Genomic DNA, 19939 nt, shown 5'->3' with positions numbered 1-19939 from the left:
GGGCCCCTGGGGAGTATTTTATGTACCAGGCTGCACTCCTTTCCCCTTCTCATGCAAATGGAATCCCTTTCCCAGGACCTACACGCATGCAGCAGCATCAAGGCTACCCAGATCTATCCAGCCCACAACCCCAAGTCAGGGGAGAAAAAATATGGTGGCTCCTTTTAGAGCTTTTAAATGGAAATGTGAGTCAGTATCTGACTGACCACCGAGGTCACCCTGTGCTGCAGGGGCTGCCGACTGCCCCCAAAGGCTCAGAGTGGCCCGGGGAGCTCTCAGTCCAGACCTGCTCTGCACAGCCACGCTGCTCAGCTCTGGCAGTGACCACTGCTGGCTGGGTGGCCATACCAGCGAGCCCAGTGAATCCCACAGGTAACAGGTTCTGCAGCATCTTGGGCATTACACAGATGCCCTTGAGCTTGTTAGATAAAGGCTGACAAAAACCAAGCACATTAAGACAGAGCTTAAAAACAGATTGACTAATAATAATCCAAAGACCAGTGTACCTCTAACCACATTTTTGTTTATTTTTTAATGTGTTTCCTTCAAAGTCTTTCTTGTGGCTCGCCCTACGCAGTTTACGTACTTGTTGAGAGTTTTATCTGTTGGTGACATTGTTTTCGCTGAACTCGTTTTTTCCGAGACCCTCTTTTCTCATAGGCTCAGTTTCACCACCATCTGCAGTCGGCCAGTTTCGGTGGCAGAAGAGGCCACATCTGCTTCCTGGAGGCCCCCTGGGCAGAAGCATGCAGTGGTGTCTCCTCCTGATCTGGGCGCAGGGGCTGAGGCAGGCTCCCCTCCCCGCCTCAGGTAAGGCCTGGAAGTGGAGGAGGGAGAGCAGGGAGGAGGAAGTGGGTGGCTGGGAGTGAACGTCACATTTTTCTCAGGGAAGGGAACACAGTCCTCAGAGTCCTGTGTCCCCGAGTGTGAGAAAAGGCAGTCTCTGAGAAGGAGGCCCAGTTCTGTTTGGGGCCGCAGATGAGGAACTTGGGGTTGAGTGTGCCTGATTAACCAACCCAAGAAAAGAAACCGGGAGAGAGAGGGATTAAGGAGGAGAAATGATCAGTTTACTGTTCAGTTTACAGTTCACTCCTGCTCCATTGTCCTTTCTTCTGTCCTTGAGGAAACTTCTAGAAAAACATAGTACGTTTTCTGTGGATTAAAAATGTCTTCTTCACAGATTCCAGAGAGTCTACCATTATAGACTGAAATTATGTGAAATCTATTTCCTTCTATATTAAAAATCACAGACAAATGTTTCCGAGGGGGGCATAAATATTTAAAAACTGTGGTATAATTTAGTATTTATATTGCTTTCTGAACTATCTGAGAGTGGAGCTGTGCCCAAGGGTGCCGGGGGTGGTGAGTGCCGAGGAGGGTGATATTGCCTGGAAGAAACAGTGTTTGTCTCCAAGCCTCCTTTCTTTTTTGATTTTGTGGCTTTCCTGAAGGTTTTTCCAGGCAACCCAAATGGCAGTCAACCAAACAGCCAGGTTTTATTTCAAAGGATAATGTGCCACGCACAGAACTGGCTGCTGGGAGTACGATAAAACAGAAGTGGTGGCTGATAAGGGCTTATATCTGGAATAGGGAGACAAAAATAAAGTATATGGAAATAATCAATGAGCTCGTCATGAAGTTATATTACAGCAGAATATCCTGAGAGGGTGCAGGGCTACGTTGTGTAACAATTATAGTCTATATGGGGGAGTAACAGGATCGACTGGACAGACTATCGCTCCAAAACCCAATTCTGGCCTCAAACCCCTTGGAACTTCTATGGGAACATTCAGGGCCAGCCGTGTGTGACTCAGGACTCATGTGTGCTTTTTCCCCTCCCCTAGGAGCGGTGACAGGCAGAATAGTAACAGTGGGTAACATTTCTGCAGAGGAAGGTGACTCTGTTACCTTGCAGTGTCACCTCTCCTCCACCACCGCGGAAGTGACTCAGGTCAACTGGGAGCAGCAGGACCAACCTCTAGCTGTGTATCACCCTACCTTGGGATGGTACATCTACCCAGTCTTCAGGAAGCGAGTGGCCCCGGGCCCCAACCTGGACCTCATCCTCCAGTCGCTGACCGTGAATGACACAGGGGAGTACTTCTGCACCTATTATACCTACCCTGACGGGATTTACAAAGCGAAACTCTTTCTGGAGGTCCTGCAAAGCTCAGGTATGCCCTCTGGATCAGGGTTGCTGAGGAACCTCATCCTCTAGGACAGAAAATGCTTTCCTGCCAAACACTCCGCAGAGCAGGGCCTTTCCACATTGATTCACATTCGAATCACCTGGGAGCTTTTAAATGGTCCTGATGCTGGTTCCCCATCCCAGAACAATTCCGTCAGAATCTCTAAGGGCAGAGCCTGGATGTGATAGGTTCTAAAAGCATCCCCGGGGATGCAAATGTGCAGCCAGGATTGAGAACCACTGTCTTGGGTAAGAACCACATCTTATGTATATTTGTTAGGAAGACCAGTTGTCAAGGTCATTTGGGAAGGGTTCTCATTGATTAGTTTAGCATTGATCGTGCAAATTAGCATTAGCCCCTACATTTATCAAGGATTAGAGTACAGTGTGTGCTAAGTGTAAATGTCCAGTAACTTACATTTGTCTGGCACGTCACAGTTCCCCAAATTCTCTTACGTTCATTACCACCTGGACACTTAAACCAGTTCTCTGGAAGATGGGAAAGGCTTATTACCATATCTGAGAGATAGCACAGCAGAGAGGTGATGGGCTTAGACTGAGGCCAGACAGCCTGGGTCCAAATCCTGGCACTGCTGTTGACCTCAGACAAGATTACTTAGCATTTCTGTGCATCAGTTTTCTCATCTGTGAAATGAGGGTAGCTGTAAGACCTGACACGGTGTTAATGTAGAACTGAGTTACTTGCTGTAAGAAAATGCCCTTACAACGGCCCCTGGAACGTGGTAAGCACATAGTAAGTGTTGGCTGTGAATCCAGTTCCCGTGTGACTGTTTGATGGAGGTGGAAGCTGAAGGCTGGAGGTGCTCAGAGTGGTGGAGCTGATTTTCACACAGGCGTCCTGCTTCCCTCCGAACTTCTGTGCTGCTATAAATTGTGTCGGTGAACAAGTTTTATGAGTTAGCAAAATATGTGTGAACTGAGAAGATAAAACGTTACCTGAAAGTCTCGTTTCAAATGCTGCTTCTCAGCAGGCTCCCACACAGGCCCGTGCAGCGTGCAGTAAGAACCTTTTCTTGTTCTATGGACAGCCCTCTGCAGCCCCTCCGATGCCCTGCAGCTGTGTTCCCCAGGCCCAATTTGCTCCCCATCCGCCCTCTTTCCACCTGTGGCCAAAAAGCAGGGGACTGCTTCCTCAGGGCAGGAGGAACACTTTCTGGGGAATTTGGGCTCCCCCCTCTCCTGGTACTGTGTGGGTGCTGTGGACACTGCCCTTGTCCTAAGTGACTGCATTCCTCAGACACCTTTCTGGCAATCTAACCCCTTAGTTAGAGGGCAGAGGGCCTGGCCTCGGCTCCACCCTTCTCCTTCCAGACTTCCCTGAGCACCGGGGTTCTGCTCAAGCTCCTGGAAAGGAGCTGGGGATGGTATGAAGCACCCTGGGAACACTTCCGCCTACAGCACAGCATACATCCGGGCCATTGTCCTGTTTCTCTCACACTCTCGTTGAGTCAAACATCACTCATCTCTTCAAAACTCCCTTCCTGCCTCTTCCTGTTTCCAGTTACATTTTATGTCCTAATAGAAATTCACTTGTTCATGCTTTGGTTCCTGTCACAAATATTTAGTCAGCACCTGCTACGTGCCAGGTGCTGGGAAAACAGCCAAGGATAAAGCCTAGAACCTTCTTCCAGGGTCTCACAGCCTCACTGGAATAAGTGTAACAGGCCTAAGGTGAAAAGTTATATGATTATCTTCTTTTTTCTATTTTGATATTAATTTTACTTTAATTTTTAATTAACTTTTTTTACTAGTATGATTATAAATATGAAGTTTAATAAAAGAAAATGTTCGCTTCTGGGTTTTTTTCTGGATGTTATTATTTGTTTCATTTCACACATTACTCAAACTGGTTTTGTCGAATAGAGGGAGGGAGTGTTAAAAATGGGTCCACTCTGGTGGGAAATGTGTGAGGTACGCCCCTGTTTGAGAGATCAGCCATTGATTTCACGATGGGTCAGGCAATGGTCTGCTGTCCGGGGAGCTGGGCTTTAGGACCCCAGGCCTGGGGTGGGAGAAAGGCCTGGCCGATCCCCACCTCTGGCCCTGACGCTGAGGCTTCCCTGGGGGAATGGCTGCCCTTTGCTTCCAGCCTCTGCTCACTCACCCCTGTTTTGTCCTCCCTCTAGTGGCTGAGCACAGCGCTGGCTTCCAGATCCTGTTGGTTGGGGCCATGGCCACAGGGTTGACGGTCATCTGCATGGCAGCCATTGTGGTGGTCGTATTGGCTATAAAGGTAATGACTCTGGCTGCATCTCTCAGGCATGGGCACCACACCCCAGCCACCCTGGCACTTTCAGGTCCCCTTTCTGTCCAGAGAGAGACCTAGATGTGATCCCCCCACTGCTCTTTGTGCCTTTTGCATGTCGTTGCTCTGTCTTGTAGTGAAGTTTATGCTGTTCTCTTGTCCCCTCCCTTGTCTGGGAGCTCCTGAAAGGTTGGACATATATCCTCCCCATCTTGCTGTCGTCTATAGTTTCTAGTTCCTGCCTGTCCCTTAAGCCACTTCCCTGAGACTTTGACTTACCTACTGTGAGTCTGACGCCTCTTGGGCATCTACTCCATGCAAGAGTGTTTTGTACATCAGCTCACTTAATTTTCGCAACCCTTCAGGAGTGCTGGGCTACCCAGGGCCTTTGCAGGATGAGAAATATACACTACAGAAATTTAGGGGTAAAATGTACATGGCAACATCAGTAGGTTTTAACTCCTCTGTTACTCTAGCTTAAGAGGTCATGTGGCTGAAGCAGTCCTGGATGGGGAATTGGAAGATTTAGTCTCTAACCTTAGTACTGAGTGTGTGATTACAGGGAAGTTGTTTAATCTTCCAGGTCTCCATTTCTTTCTTTCTATTTTTTTTTTTGGTGAGGAAGATTTGCCCTGGGCTAACATCCATTGCCAATCCTTCTCTTTTTTTTTCTTTTTTTGCTTGAGGAAGATTAGCTGTGAACTAACATCCACACCAATCTTCCTCCATTTTGTATGTGGGTTGCCTCCATAGATGGCTGATGAGTGGAGTAGGTCTGCACCTGGGATCTGAACCTGTGAACCTGGGCCCCCTGGAGTGGAGTGCATGGAACTTTAACAACTCGGGCAAGGGGCTGGCCCTTGAGTCTGCATTTCTTCATGTATAAAATGGGATTATGGTTCTGCTTGCTTTGTATCACAGAGTTGTGATGAGCAGGTGGCATATTGCATGTGAAAGCTTTGTAAACAATGAAGAAATATATCAATGTCTTTCTGTCATAGTGGTAGCTGTTGTCTGCCCTCTTACCTTTTAGGCCATCCCAGGTTGCCTTAATTCAAGTCACCAAACAAACATTCTGGGGAACGCAAGCCTGTGATTCCCAACACTGTTTTCCTCCTCATCCTAGATCTGCCTCCGTAGTTCCTGGCTCACTGTCCCTCCAACTCTGGTTCCACTCAAGTAACAACTCAACTCTGTAGCCCCGAAACTACTCTCCCTGGACTATGCACTTGGTGCTAATACTACTGAAATATGGGGCTTTACAGCTACCACCTTATTTTTTTCAGATTTGTTTTGCCTGTTTTGTTCCCCCATTCTTTCTTGCTGCCTTTTAAAAATATAATTATTTAAAAATTTTATTCATTTTTTATTGAGGTCACATTGGTTTATAACGTATACATTTCAGATGTACATCATTATATTTTGACTTCTGTATAGACTGCATTGTGTTCACCACCAAGAGTCTAGTTGCCATCTGTCACCGTACATGTGTCCCTTTACCTCTTTAGCCCTCTGCTCATCCCTTCCCCTCTGGTAACCACCAATATGGTCTCCGTATCTACGTGTTTGTGTTTTTGTTTATCTTCCACATATGAGTGAAGCCATACGGTATTTGTCTTTCACAGTCTGACTTATTTTGCTTAGCATAATACCCTCAAGGTCCATCCATGTTTCTTGCCATGATTTGAATTATGTACTTTTCATTATTAAAACGGTTCATTTGGGGTCTTGCCCGGTGGTACAGCAGTTAAGTTTGCACGTTCTGCTTCAGGTGGCCTGGGGTTCACCAGTTCGGATCCCGGGTGCGGACATGGCACCGCTCATCAAGCCATGCTGTGTAGGCGTCCCACATATAAAGTAGAGGAAGATGGGCATCGATGTTAGCTCAGGGCCAGTCTTCCTCAGCAAAAAGAGGAGGATTGGCAGATGTTAGCTCAGGGCTGATCTTCCTCCAAAAAAAAAAAAAAACTGATTCATTTGGTAGTTATACATTTTTTTTGTTATTCTTTTAGTGGCTACACTAGAGATTACAAAATATGCTCCTGCCTTATTAAAGTCTAATATAAATTAGTACTTTTATCATTTCTTGGATTATGCAAGAACCTTAGAACACATTAACTCTTTTAATCCACCTCCCCAAACTATAGCTATTATTGCCATATATTTTAGTTCTCTGTATATTTTAAACCCCAAAAGAAATTATTCTTGTTTTGTGAATCAATATTCACTTAGATGTACCCTTTCTATTGCTCTTCACTTCTTCCTGCATGTTCTGCCTTGTAACTAAGATCATTTTCCTTCGGCCTGAAGAATATTCTTTATTATTTCATTTTGTGCAGATATGCCAGGGATGAATTATCTTGGTTTTTGTTTGTCTGAAAGTATCTTTGTTTTTCCTTAGTTTAAAAGTGATATATTTGTTTTGCTGGGTATAGAATTCTATGCTGTCTGTTACTGTCTTTTAGCACATGGAACATATGATTCCCTTGTCTCTGGCTTCCTTTATTGCTGTTGAGAAATTATGAGAGAGGTTTATTTTTGCTCCTTTAAAGCTATGCTTTTTTCTCCTGGTTCTTTTCAAAATTTCTTTCTCTGGCTTCCAGCAATTCTCCAGTGATATAATTAGATATAGTTATCTTTGTATTTATTCTGTTTGGGGTTTGGCGTGCTTTTTGAACTTGTAGCTTGATGACTTTGTCAGGTTTAGATCATTCCTGGCTATTGTCTCTTTATATATTACTTCTTCATTCTTGCTTTCCTCTCCTTCTGGAATACTAATTACAGGTATTTTCTGCATTTTCACTTTTCCCCATGTCTCTTATCCTCTTTTTTTGTATTTTCCATCCGTTTATCTCATCAAATTTTAGAGTGGATGTTTTCTTTTCACATACCTTCCAGTTGACTAAGTATCTTCTTTGATGTATCTAATCCTCTGTTAAACCCATCTATTAAGCATTTAATTTCAGCTATTGTATTTTCCAGATCTGGGGCTTCCATTTTGCTCTTTGTTTGAATAATTTACAGTCTGCCAAAATTCTCAATCTTGTCTTTGAATTCTTTGAAACTATTAATTATAGTTATTTTGAACTCTGTGCCTGATAATCCTATTAATTGGGTCAACTGTGGGTCTTTTACTATTGTCTATTTTTGCTTCTATCTTATCTTCTTGGCTATCTGGTTACTTTTCATTGAGTGCTGTGTATTCAACATGGAAAGCTTTGAGGCACTAAGTATCATTTTACTCCAGAGAGGATTCCTTTTTGCTTCTGTCACGAGATTGGTCTGGAGGCACCAGCATTCTCAAGTCACCCTAATTAAATCAGTAGTGAGAAGTTTTTTTTTTAAGATTGGCACCTGACCTAACAACTGTTGCCAATCTTTTCTTTTTTTCTTCTTCTTCTCCCTAAAGCACCCCAGTACATAGTTGTATATTCTAGTTGTGAGTGCCTCTGGTTGTGCTATGTGGGATGCCACCTCAGCATGGCCTGATGAGTGGTGCCATGTCTGCACCTGGGATCTGAACTGGTGAAATCCTGGGCTGCTGAAGCGGAGTAAGTGAACTTAACCACTCAGCCACCGGACTGGCCCCAGTAGTGAGAGGATTTAAAGCTGGATTTAATTTCTAGTGCTTCCTTGCTCATATGGTTTAGTCCTTTGGGGACCCAACCAAAAGCCCGTGGTGTCTGCCAATGTCTCCTCTCCTTGGTGGTTTCCAAACTCCAAATTTTGTCCCTCCAGCCAGAAACTCTGTGTTATCCTCCGTATCTGCCTCTTAGCCAAAACTTTCAGTCAATTGCCTCCCGGAAAAAATGTCCCTAAGTGCTCATCTCATCTCTCTGGGCTTCCTTCTTTTGGATCTTGCTCCCAAGCCCACAAATTCCTCACTATTTTGCTAGATCTCGGATCACTACAAATGGATGCTTCTAACATTTGGTTCAATTTTTCTAGTTGTTGTCAGTGGCAGGGTTGGTTCAAAGTAGCATAATCAATCATAATTCCACCACAAGCAAAACTCCTTGATGTTGTGTTTCATATGGGTATTTGAAGGTTGACTTTTACAAGCAGAGCTAATTTAGCTAGCCCATCCACTGCATACCTTGGGCTATATTGAGTCAAGACCCCCCACCCGAGTTCTAGTCCCACCATTCCTGATTCCTGACTAGGCTGTTAGCCTGCATCTGGCTGGGTCACTGCCAGTCCCAGAGAGGTGGAGGTTTAGACAGCTTTGTGTTCTTAGGCTCTGGTTCCATCTTGCTTGCTTATGGTGAGTTCTTGCCCTCTTTTTCTTTCTTCCTCTCCCAGAAATGGACCATCCTTTGATTTTCTCTTCTTTCTTATTTAATGTTTATTTGACACTTTTACTCTTGTCACTCCCCTAAAGACCATAGAGAGCTCTTTCCCTCTCCAGGCCTCAGAGTTGGGGTGAATCGCACAAACTAAAATTGCTTAATAAGAAAGTGCCATTATAATGTTTTTTCTGCTTAGACCTCATGGCATTTGGCATTTTAAACAATCAGAATTCTTTATGCCTGCCTTGACTCCTTTGTGTATATTTTCCTACTGTTAGTTCAGCCTATGGAGTTACACTTTTTCTGCACATTCATGTATATTATCAGTGACCAATCTTGAACTTTTAGCCTAATATTTTACATCTTAAGTTCTCCTAGTTTTCTGTGTAGATAAACCTATTTTATTTTCATTAACTACCATCACTAACAAGGGTAGTGATGTAATAAGAACATGTTCCATTTGACACACATTCTATCTTCAGCCAGATCTACAAATGAAGAGAGTCCAAGAACTCTTACTCTAACCTTATTTCACTGAGAACAGTTTGGAGTGAGGATGGGGAAAGGTATTTTGGTAGCAGAGCCAAAGTCATGTTCCCTTCTGTGAGTTACAAATTGCCCAGGTCTTCCCCAGTTATGGGTCTAAAAGTTCTTGAGGCACCTGTTGAATCTTGCTAATATGGTCCAGAGATAATTAAAGAAATTCTCCAAATGGTAAGAAAGCTCATGTGATAGGTGAAAGTTACATAAAGTCTTATACTAGCAGATGACTGCTTGGTCCACCAACTCTTTTACAAAAGTCTCTGTTGTCCCATGGTTCATACCCTCACTTCTTGGTTTATGAGGTAAATGTTGAGGTTGCTGACCTACCTGGTTCGTAGAGAAGTTACCATTTGTCAGGGTCGGCTCCGTGACCGAGTGGTTAAGTTCGCGCACTCTGCTGCGGCGGTCCAGGGTTCGGATCCTGGGCACGGACATGGCACCACTCGTCAGGCCACGCTGAGGCAGCGTCCCACATCCCACAACTAGAAGGACATGCGACTAAGATATACAACTGTGTACGGGGTGGTGGTGGTGGGGGGGGTGTTTGGGGGAGATAAAGCAGAAAAAAAAAAAAAGGAAGAGAAAAAAAAAGAAGTTACCACTTCTTTATCATTCAACAGACGTGGTTGAACAGAGTGTTGGGGATCCAGCAGTGGCTGAGATGTGGCTAGTGCTATGCAGGAAGCCAATAACCCATAGTATGTTCATTTATGTCTTGTCTCTCACAGTAGACATGATTCAGAAATGAAACCTCTAGGGGAAGTGAGGATAAAAGAAGTGATTGACTAGAGGGGAGAGGTGAAGAGAATGACGATTGCTTTCTGAGCTTGGAAGGGAGCTGCTATGGTGGTTGGTGAACAGATGTCCTCTGTTGTCACCAATGTTCTACAGCTCTGGAATGGACATATGGAAGGTTCTTTAGAAGAAGCAGAACAAATTTTCTTATTAAGGATTAAGACTGGTTAGTTTTCATGCCAGTAACCCAGACTAACTTTGGTCATTTTGTGTAGGAGATGGGGAAAGGGGAAAAGGTAAAAAGAGAGAGTCCAGTAGCTGTCAAATCCTGTGGCACCCCTTCTATAATGTTTTATTCACCAGCCCCTCTTTGACATTTCCACTGCTGCCTGTCTAATTCAGGTCCTCTCTGCTTCTTTCATGTACTTTGACTATAGTCTCCAATCTTCTCTCTCTCCTCACTCAAATGCATTTTACACTTGTATTATTCAAGGTTCAGCAGGGAACACGTAGTACTCTCAAGTTGTGCAGTTTGAGGACAATTTAGTAAGGAGACTTACGAAGGATTAGGCAGCATATAAGGAAACCATAAGGGGGAGTGTAGCAGTATGTTGTTACCACTCCTGTTCTTTTAGGGGCAAAGGGAGAAGGTGATTACTAGAACCTGGAAGAGAGATTGTGTGGAGGGGACAGCCTTGAGAAGGGCTGTAATCTTAGATGGAAGGTCACAGCCAGTCCAAGGCCACCTTGCAGAGAGCGTGCCAAGGGAATATACACCCTCACTTCACTCCCCTTCCCTCCATTCTCCTACTGTTGCTCTGAATTGCCTGAACCCAAACTCAAGTGAGAGGGCAAGGGAGCCTACTGATGCAATACATATAGTTCAGGCTTCTTAGGGCACCAAATAGGATGCAGAAGGTTGGAGAGTGGAGATGAGGGGTGAACGAATAGGATCCACACTGGTACTGTTCATAGACTTGGAACCTGGGTGAGAGACCTTGACTTTTCATGGGGTGCTGACCTCAGCCTTCTCTCATGTATTCTTGATCCCTTGATTATATGTATAAGCAATACCCTTGTTGGCTGTTCATCTCTATTTCTCCTAGGAACATTGTGCTTTATTAGCCATGGTAATATCCTTGTGGGTCGGACTTCCTTGGCTGTGTTTGCAGTAATTACATCCACTTGGTTCTTTAAGTGCTGCCACCTGCCCTTCTATCGTGTTGGGATCTCCTCTTCCCTGTTGCTACTAGGGATCCATACTTATAAAAGCATCTCCCACTTCAGGTCCATCTTACACAGAGAGGTAACACTAATTGAGTTAACATAACCTCAATGATGCTGGTGCTCCTCACTAGCCCATTCCTTTCCACCTTAGTAAAAGCGTGTCCTCTGGATCTTCCCTAGAAACATAATCAGCTGTTGGATTTTTAAAATTATGTAGTACAGGGATTGGCAACGTTACTCTGTAAAGGACCAGGTGGTAAATCTTTTAGCTTTGTGGGCCACACAGTCTTTGTTGCAACAATTCAAGTCTGCTGTTGTAGAGTGAAAGCACCATAGACAATCCATACATGAATGAGTATGGCTGTGTTCCAATAAACTTTTATTTATAAACCCTGAAATTTGAATTTCACATAATTTTCATGTGTCATATAATTTTCATGCCCTTCTCTGGGGAATGGGGGGTAGGACTGAAAGTTCCAAGCTTCTTATCATGGCCTGGTCTTTTAGTGACCAGTCTCCATCCAGAAGCCCCCCAAAAGTTGCCTCATTGGAACAAAGGACATTCCTATCACCCGGGAAATTCCAAGGGATTTAGGAGCCCTGTGGAAGACGTTCCTGTCACTCAGGAAATTCTACGGATTTAAGGAGGTCTGTGTCAGGAACTGGGGTTAAAGACCAAGTGTTAGCAGGAACCGGGGGTAGAGACCAATATACATGTTATTTTACATCGGTCCATCAGAGCATTCCCACTTCTCTGAGCATTTTGTTTCTTTCTTCCACAGTTTGCCAAAGCAGTGTTGGCATCTCTATGGACGAAGTGTTTTAGACTTCTCTCCCGGGGTTCCTGTGAGGGTGTTAAATCTTGAGTCATGGGATGTGTCCCAATATTGACAAATTATCCCTCATTCCATCTTATGTTTTATTTGCCCAGCCCTGATCCATCACCTTCAGGATTCACTCCCAAACATACCCTCGCAGTTCCTGCCGGTACGTGTTAGCCAGGCCCTTTAGTTGTAACCTCCTTCCTCCCTTACTGTGCCCAGCATTCCCTGCGATTTTACCCTAATCACAGGGCCAATGGCCAGTAGAGGAGGTAGAGGTCCTGGCAGGGCCCCATCTTCCATCAAAAGGGAGGGGGCCCCTTCTGCAGCTCCGGATGATGCAAGAGAAGCAGATGGCTCAAGGCTCTCAAGTCCATTGACCCAGAGATCCTCCTCCCAAGTCAAGGATCCCTCCTTTCCTACCAAGGCCCCATTTTGGCATCAGAGACTTGCCCAGGCTGAGAATCCAGCCTTCGTTGAAGTTCTGTCTCTCTTACAATTAGGTCCTGTGCCTGGTCTTCAGTGCTGGAGATGAGGTTTCCTTAAGTGCTGCCAAGGAGGAACTTTGAGTCTCACACTTTGCTTTCAGATGCTGACAGATCTGAGCCTGTCATGTTCTCTCCTCAGTGCATCAGTGGAATTTAGTAGAAGTCACCAATTCCACAGTCCTTACCCCATACTTCTCATATGTCAGAGATGTTGCACCAACTCAGAATCCCCTTCCATCTGTGTCCCATCCCACTTCACCACCAGTGGTGGGGTCCATATTCCCATCCAGCTGCTGAGGGCTTCTCCTCCACAATCCCATCCTTAGCATTGACTTCTAGGGCTATTTTCAGGAGCAACTCTTTTAGATCAGCTCTCCAGAAATAGAGCCTGACATGCAAATTCTGCGAGAGTGATTTATTGGGGTGGGCTCTCAGATGAAGGGTAGTGAAGGAAGTAGGATAGGGCTAAAGGAAGAAAGCTCAGCTTGATGTGGTCTCAGCTGAAGATGTGGGTGAAGCAAGAATTGTACGCAAATTTGGTCACATCTTGAGGTAGGGAGCTGGTCTTTTGAAAGCTCACCTCAATCAGTCATTGAGTGCTGGCTGCTCACCAGGGAGGGCTCAAGAGCAATTCTTCGGAGAAGGGGAAGCTGTGAACAGCTCACAGCCTATCCTTCCAGCATCTGGGGAAGGGGAGCCCTGGGCAGGTAGGGCGAATCTGAGCAGAGCATCAGTGGCATTCCCTACAGACCACGAGAGCTGCTGGATTGCAATTTTTAGGAGCATGGCTTTGGAATCAGACAGATCTGGGTTTGGATCCTGGCTCTACCACTTGAGCAGCTTTGTCCCCTAGCTTTGCTAAGCCTCAGCTTCCTTGTCTGTAAAATGGGAATAATTATGGTGCTGCCCTCGCAAGGTTGTGGGAAAATTTAAGTCAAATAATTCATGTGAGGCACTTGGTATTTTTCCTGGCATGTATTAATAACTCATTTCTTAAGTTCTTATAATTAAATTTTATTTACATAAATTTTATTTACCATAGCAACTGATGCTCAATAAATATTTATTTTCATGGACTGGTGATGACTAAATGAATGAATATTATTTGCTAAGCAGCTATCAGGAAAACTGCCCCCAGGGACTTTCTGTGAGGGAAAGGAGAGATGGGTGTGTCTAGCTCCAAGACAATGACAGCCAACTGTCCGTTTTCCTCACGTTCTCCAAGAGGGCAGTGTTTGTCCTGGCAGGACCCAGCGGCAGTCTCCATAGCTCCCTTTGGTCCTTTAGGACAACATCAGTACGTTAATTCCAGACTTGTTTTTTACACTGATTACAATTACAGAGTCCCCTGCCCAGGATGGAATGAAAACGGAACAGCTGAGGGAACCATCTCAGGCACACTTACGTTTCCCAGAGGACTTTTGGAAGCCAAAATAGTCTTAAGATTCCACAGCAAGGGTGGCCAGTTTGGGAATGAGAACACATCAGCACAAAAGGTCACAATCAGTTCTTTGAGGAAGAGTTGGGTATTCACATTTTAAAAATGCATGGGTTTGCATCAGGGGATCTAGTTCTTCTTTTAAGCACAGCATCAGCATGACTTCTGATAACAACCTTTTCCTCATACCTACAGTTAGGTGCAGCCACTTCTGCGGAAAAAGAATGAATGAAACAGTACATGGAAAGAGACTGCCTGACTCATACATGTGTTTCTGGAACACTGGCCTCCCTCTAGGCCCAGCTCCTCAGGGCCTGCAGTGTGTGCCATCCCTAGTTTTTGATATTTGTCCATGATGCACATCCATGTGGCCCCATCCACCCTCCTCTCGGCCTCCCTGCATATACGTATGCTCTGCTGAGCTTGACGCTAGCCAGTGGTCATGCTGGTGTTTCCTATCCAGGAAGCAGTGGGGGTGGGGCAGGGGGGATGAGGTTTGGTTTGTGTTTGTTGTTATTTTCCAAGCCTGTCTGTGGCTCTTTGTGATTCTGTCTTCAGACCTATGGTGGGGGGAGTGACGTGCTTTAGAGGAGTCTCAGTAAAGCTGAGAGGGTGTCAGCTTTGCACTGGGTGTCACCAGGCGTCTTTTCTGCCGTCTCGCTTGTGCTAGCTATTCTTTGATTTCCTTACCTTAGCACAACCCGCACCTCTGATGCTCTCACCTGGATGTGATGGCTGCTTCACATCCTTGATTGTCCCAAACAGATTGCACTGTCTGTTCAATTGTCGCATAAGTGCAATTGTAGTTGTCGGACCAGGAGTCCCTACTTTGATTTGGAAAATCCTATTCTTTTAGGCATGGGGCTGAGGAAGAGTGTGTATGTGTGTGCGCATGCATTTCAGTCCTAAGACATATTTTGAGCATCTGTTATGGGCTCTGAGTTTACAAAGAGGAATACAGCTCAGATCCTTCCCTCAGGGAGCTTACAGTTTGGGGCCTGGAGAAGACAGGAGGGTTAACAAAGGAGTTCCAGACGGCATTGAATGCTACAGCAGAGGACCTCCAGGACCATCTTCTCGCACACAGGAAGACCCTGCAAGGGTCCCTTTTAGGGAACTACAGGGAATAGATCATGGGAGTAGCATATACAAAATTGAGGAGGCAGGAAACAGTGCATGGCATTGGAGAAGCTGTAAGAGGAGAGGCAGCTTAGCTGAGGAGAAAGAGCATGGCCTGGAGTCAGATGAGCCCAAGTCAGAATTGGATTTGTCTTCGAGCAAAGGACATTGCCTGTTCCTGCCTGTTAGCTCATGCAAAAGTAGAAACTTCAATAGCATTGTTGCTGAGATTACATAAAGAAGCGAGCCCAGTCTGTGTTCATAGCAGATTCTCAATAAACGGTACTTCTCTGGCATCTAGGCCCTATCCCAGAAGTTGGGGTGTTGGTTGGGGAGGCACTACAGGAGATAAAGCTGGAAAGGTGAGTGTGCCCAAGTCACAAGGGCATTTTGAGGGGCATCACACACAGTCTTCTGTGGGGAGTGTAGTGAAATTAGGGACTTTCTTCCCAGAAGAATGCGCCCTTCCACAATGTTGTGTATACAACTTAAGCAGGTTTATGAATGCCTTGAAGTCCACCTGTGCCTCCTATAGGAGGTCAAGCACCCTCCTACAGACAAGGGGAGCCATCAAAGGGTTTTAGGCAGAAGCATGGCATGATCAAACTTCCATTTTTGAAAAATCACTCTGCTGGTGGCCATGTGGAAGTTGGACCAGAAGTAAGAGAAAATTTAGAGGCAGGTGAGAGATAAGATATGGAAGTCAGCATGGAAAAGAGAGGAGAGATTTCAGAGCTACTTAGGAGTAAAATTGGATGGAGTTTATGGCCAATTGGAGCTTAACACTAGCTTCCAGGTCCCCGGTCAGCTGGTGCCATGAACAGGAATGGAGAATTCAAGGGCAGGAGCAGTTTGTGGAGTAGAGAGCATGATGGTTTGGAGTCTGAGCTTGTTGAGGGTCATCAGGTGGTGATGCCCTTAGCAGGTGGACCTCTGGGTCTGGAGCTCAGGGCAGAAGCCTGGTCTAGTTTGGACAGAAATTTGGGCCTCTTCAGTGGACAGGTGGTGGTTGTAGATATGCATATGGATGAAGTGACTCAGAGAGAGTGTTGAATGTGAGAAAGCAGAGGGCAGAAACTTGGGGAACCCGTTTATTTGGGGAGCTGATGTGTAAGCAGAATGAAGACTTGGCTAAAGATGAAGGTGGGGGATCACAGGAGGAGGAGGAGAATCAGGAGAAAGTGGTATCATGGAAGCCAGAGAAGGAGAACATTTCAAAAAGGCAGAGGTCAGCAGTGTCAGATGCAGTCAGGAGTAAGAGAAAAGTGGGACTGAAAACTGCCTCACCAGGCTCAGTGACTGGAAGTCCTGGGGTGTGGGGCACATTGACCGTGTAGCAAGTGTAGTTTCAATGGAGTGGTTAGTACCGAATTCTAGCTGTGACAAGGTTGAGAAAGTAAAGGTTAAGGAATCAGTGTTGGTAAGAACCTAAGTTTCCCTGTGTGTGTGTGTGCGTGTGTGTGTGTGTAAGAAAGGAAGGGGGAGGCCATTCTAACCATGTATCATGTTTGGGAGTAACTTTTGAGTAACAATCCCATATACTTACTTTGTAGTTTGTTTGTTTTTAGAGGAAATCTCTCAGAATGCGTTCTGCAGAAAATGACCTCAGAAGAACATCATCTGAACAGGAGGAACGGAATCCCAGTGCTCCGTCATTCCCTAGGAGCTGTGTCCAGGCAGAAGCAGCACCTGCCAGCCCCTGCAGAGAGCAGAGGGGAGATGACTATGCCGAGCCTCATGACTACTTCAATGTCCTGGGTTACAGAAGCCTCAGGAGCTTTGTCTTCCTGGCAGAGACTGGGTAGCTCCCAGAGGCATCTTCTGGGACATACAGTCCTGTCTTTGCTGATACAGATGGAGGTATAATGCACTCTCCATCACTGCTGTGTGTGTGTGTGTGTGTGTGTGTGTGTGTGTGTCTTCAGCTGAATGAATGAATGTTATCCTCTTCTCTGCATTTCCTCTACCTTTCCCTTCTGTTGCATTGTGGCAGACCTGGGGTGAGCAGCTTGTGTCTTGATTATGAATGCATGTTAAAAAAAACTTGACCTGGTTTTGAATCTGGCCGTTTGAGCAGATTCTGTGGCTCTGAGAAATGGATTCCTCCTAATAACACTGGGCAGGGTTTTGGGCTACAGAGTTTTGTGGTGGAAAATGATAGTGGTATGACTGTGGAGCCACCGTATCTCATTTCTCACTTCGCTGTCACTTTCATGAACATTCACACATTGAAGGTGCTTTATGAATAAGGCATGGTACTAGCTTCAATGGGGAGATTCAAGGATGACTAAACCATGGTCTCTGGTCTCAGGCCTGTGAGAACTTACAGTTAAGTGGGGAGACAGCACTTACATAGAAAGATAGTAAGGAGATAAGGATACAAGACACAGGCCTTTGGGAAGAGATGTCAGTCCGAGGTGAGGTGATCAGGATAGGCTAATCTGTGGTGAAGTGGCTTATGAGGATGAAAGGAACAGTGGGGCTGGTTTGCTAAGAGCAGGAACTTTTCTAGGAAACTCGTAGAAACTAAAGTTGAGTTCCAAAAAGCCCCACAAGGAAGGCCCTGGCACCAAGGAAACCAACAAGACTTCAGATTTTATTTTCTGGGCAGGCAATTCAAGTCTCCTTTTGTCGGATATACTCAGAGTCCAGTAATTGTCTGATAGAGAGGACTCTAGGCTCTTCCAACCACAGAAGTTGTGCGAGTCCACCAATGGTGCGGGAGCTGCGTCTTAGCCCTTAGGCCATGATCCATCTGCCTTTTCTCTATCAATCCACCGTTTAGCCTTTGAAGAAAGTGTCTATTTCCCACTAAAAGAAAAACTTGGATTTTTAAGTAAGGAGTTTTCCTAGGAAGAAAAATAGGGGGATAATAAGGGGCTTAAAAAATGAACACCCTCAAACTGGCTTCTCTGAACCCTTAAATTCACCACTGACTTCTTTGTGCTGAGGTTGGGGTGGCATCTGAGTACTCATTTCTGTTTAACTGGCATTCAGGCTTTTATCTCCCTACCATCTTTCTTAGAGGAATGAGGGGGTTGGTTGGTTTACAGGTGACTGATTTTCTTTCGTGGGATCTGGGAACTGAGAGAGAATGTGAAGCAGGCCTGTCTTCTGCCAACTGATACATGGAGCTTTGCCCTGCTACCTAAGAATTAGGCTGGTTAAGCAAGAAGACAATTCAACTCCTACTCCTTTGTGGATCTTTATGTATGTTTATTTTTCTCACTTTTCTACCCAACAGGTATTTAGTTAGAGCAATGAGCTGAAGCCTGTCCAGAACACCAAGTCCTTTGGAAGAGAGATAGAGACATGTAAAATGCTGTTATTTGCCATGGCAGTTCACAGCATTTTTCGTGCAAAACTGGTTCAAATTGGTTGGGAGTAGAACACAATTCACGAATTGGAAATGAGCTAGAATGTAATGACAAAAAGGGAGTGGTGTTTTGATTTGGTGGAGATATATACTGGGCCGAGGCTGGACTGAGAGTTGGGTGTTATTTAACGTGATTATGGTAACTGGAAAAGTTTACAAATACCATTTGGATCGTGATAAAAACACAAAAGGATCCATAGACATTGTAAATGGGCAAGGTTACTAAAATGAATTTGAATTAGACAGAAAAGAAACTTCCAAATGGAATTCATTGAAATAGATTTTCCTTGGAGAAAAAAGAAGACAATCCCCTAACAGCCAGATTCCTGGAGACGTGGGCAATGCAGTAGAGAAGACGCTCCCCACACGTAGCTATCAAGCACACGAGATGTGGTTAGTCGGAACTGAGATGTGCTGGCCTGTAAGTGTGAAATACACACTGGATCTCGAAGACTTAATATGAATAATAAGAATGTAAACTATCACATTGGTAATTTAAAAATATTGATTACCTGTCAAAAAGATAACCTTTTGGATATATTGGGTTAAATAAAATACATTATGAAAATTGATTTCACCTTTTTTTATTTTTAAAGATGGGCATCTGAGCTAACATCTGTTGCCAATCATTTTTCATTCTTCTTCTTCTTCTCCCCAAAGCCCCCCAGTACATAGTTGTGTATTCTAGTTGTAGATCCTTCTAGTTGTGGCATGTGGGACACCACCTCAGCATGGCCTGATGAGCAGTGCCATGTCTGTGCCCAGGATCTGAACCAGTGAAACCCTGGGCCGCCGAAGCAGAGCGTGAGAACTTAACCACTTGGCCATGGGGCTGGCCCCACACCTGTTTCTTTTTACTTTCTTAATGTGGCTACTGGAAAATCTAAAATTGCATATGTGGCTCCCATTATGTTTTTATTGGACTGTGCAGTGCTAAACGGCAAACCCAAGCCAACCTGGTGCCTGGGGAGGGTGTCTGCCTCTGACGGGTGGTCTCTGTCTCTTTCTCTTACATTCAAAATAGGGTTTGAGGAGGCTTTTCTCTCTTCCTGTGTCTTTTGAGAAATATACAGGAAAGAATCACAGGGGAGATTGAGGCAGAGGACCCCTGAGTGCAGACAGGAAGAGACCTTAAGCTCCCTTAGATCCCCTCCTGTGTTCTCTGAGAGGAGGGGAGAATAAATGAATCAAGGAAGGAGTTTGTGGAGGAATAAATTTACTGATTCCCTACTCCTTATCACTCTACATTCTGAGCCTGGGCATTTAGAGTCTTACCTATAATCCAAAGAACTATACTGAACAAAAAAGAGAAATGTTGAGTCACGAGGCTTTGAGGTAGATGATCTTCATGAGGGGACTGGACCTTCCCTTGCAACTTGATTTCATGACTTGTCCCTTCTCGGCTAGTGAGCCCCTGGAAATGACTCACCACACGCACTCAAGTTTCCT

The 19939-nt window shown here is 45.1% G+C and overlaps 1 protein-coding gene across 2 annotated transcripts in view; it reads left to right on the top strand.

The window, feature by feature from the left end:
- Positions 1 to 19062, top strand: part of TIGIT (T cell immunoreceptor with Ig and ITIM domains) — a 32078-nt gene extending 13016 nt beyond the window's left edge. The window contains exons 1-5 of one of the 2 annotated variants that reach the window (XR_545359.2): positions 634 to 810; positions 1845 to 2174; positions 4336 to 4442; positions 16683 to 16974; positions 18359 to 19062. Coding sequence is in view for 1 of the 2 variants with exons in the window: in XM_070581926.1 (XP_070438027.1) it covers positions 747 to 810; positions 1845 to 2174; positions 4336 to 4442; positions 16683 to 16919 (738 nt within the window). In the remaining variant the exon portion in view is untranslated. Of the gene's footprint in view, positions 1 to 633; positions 811 to 1844; positions 2175 to 4335; positions 4443 to 16682 lie in introns of those variants that run through there. The other variant, XM_070581926.1, reaches the window with a different exon arrangement.
- Positions 19063 to 19939: the final 877 nt, after the last annotated feature.

This window comes from Equus przewalskii, chromosome 18 (assembly GCF_037783145.1).
Source record: "Equus przewalskii isolate Varuska chromosome 18, EquPr2, whole genome shotgun sequence".
Classification (NCBI taxonomy): Eukaryota; Metazoa; Chordata; class Mammalia; order Perissodactyla; family Equidae; genus Equus; species Equus przewalskii.
This window is presented reverse-complemented; position numbering and strand designations above follow the sequence as displayed.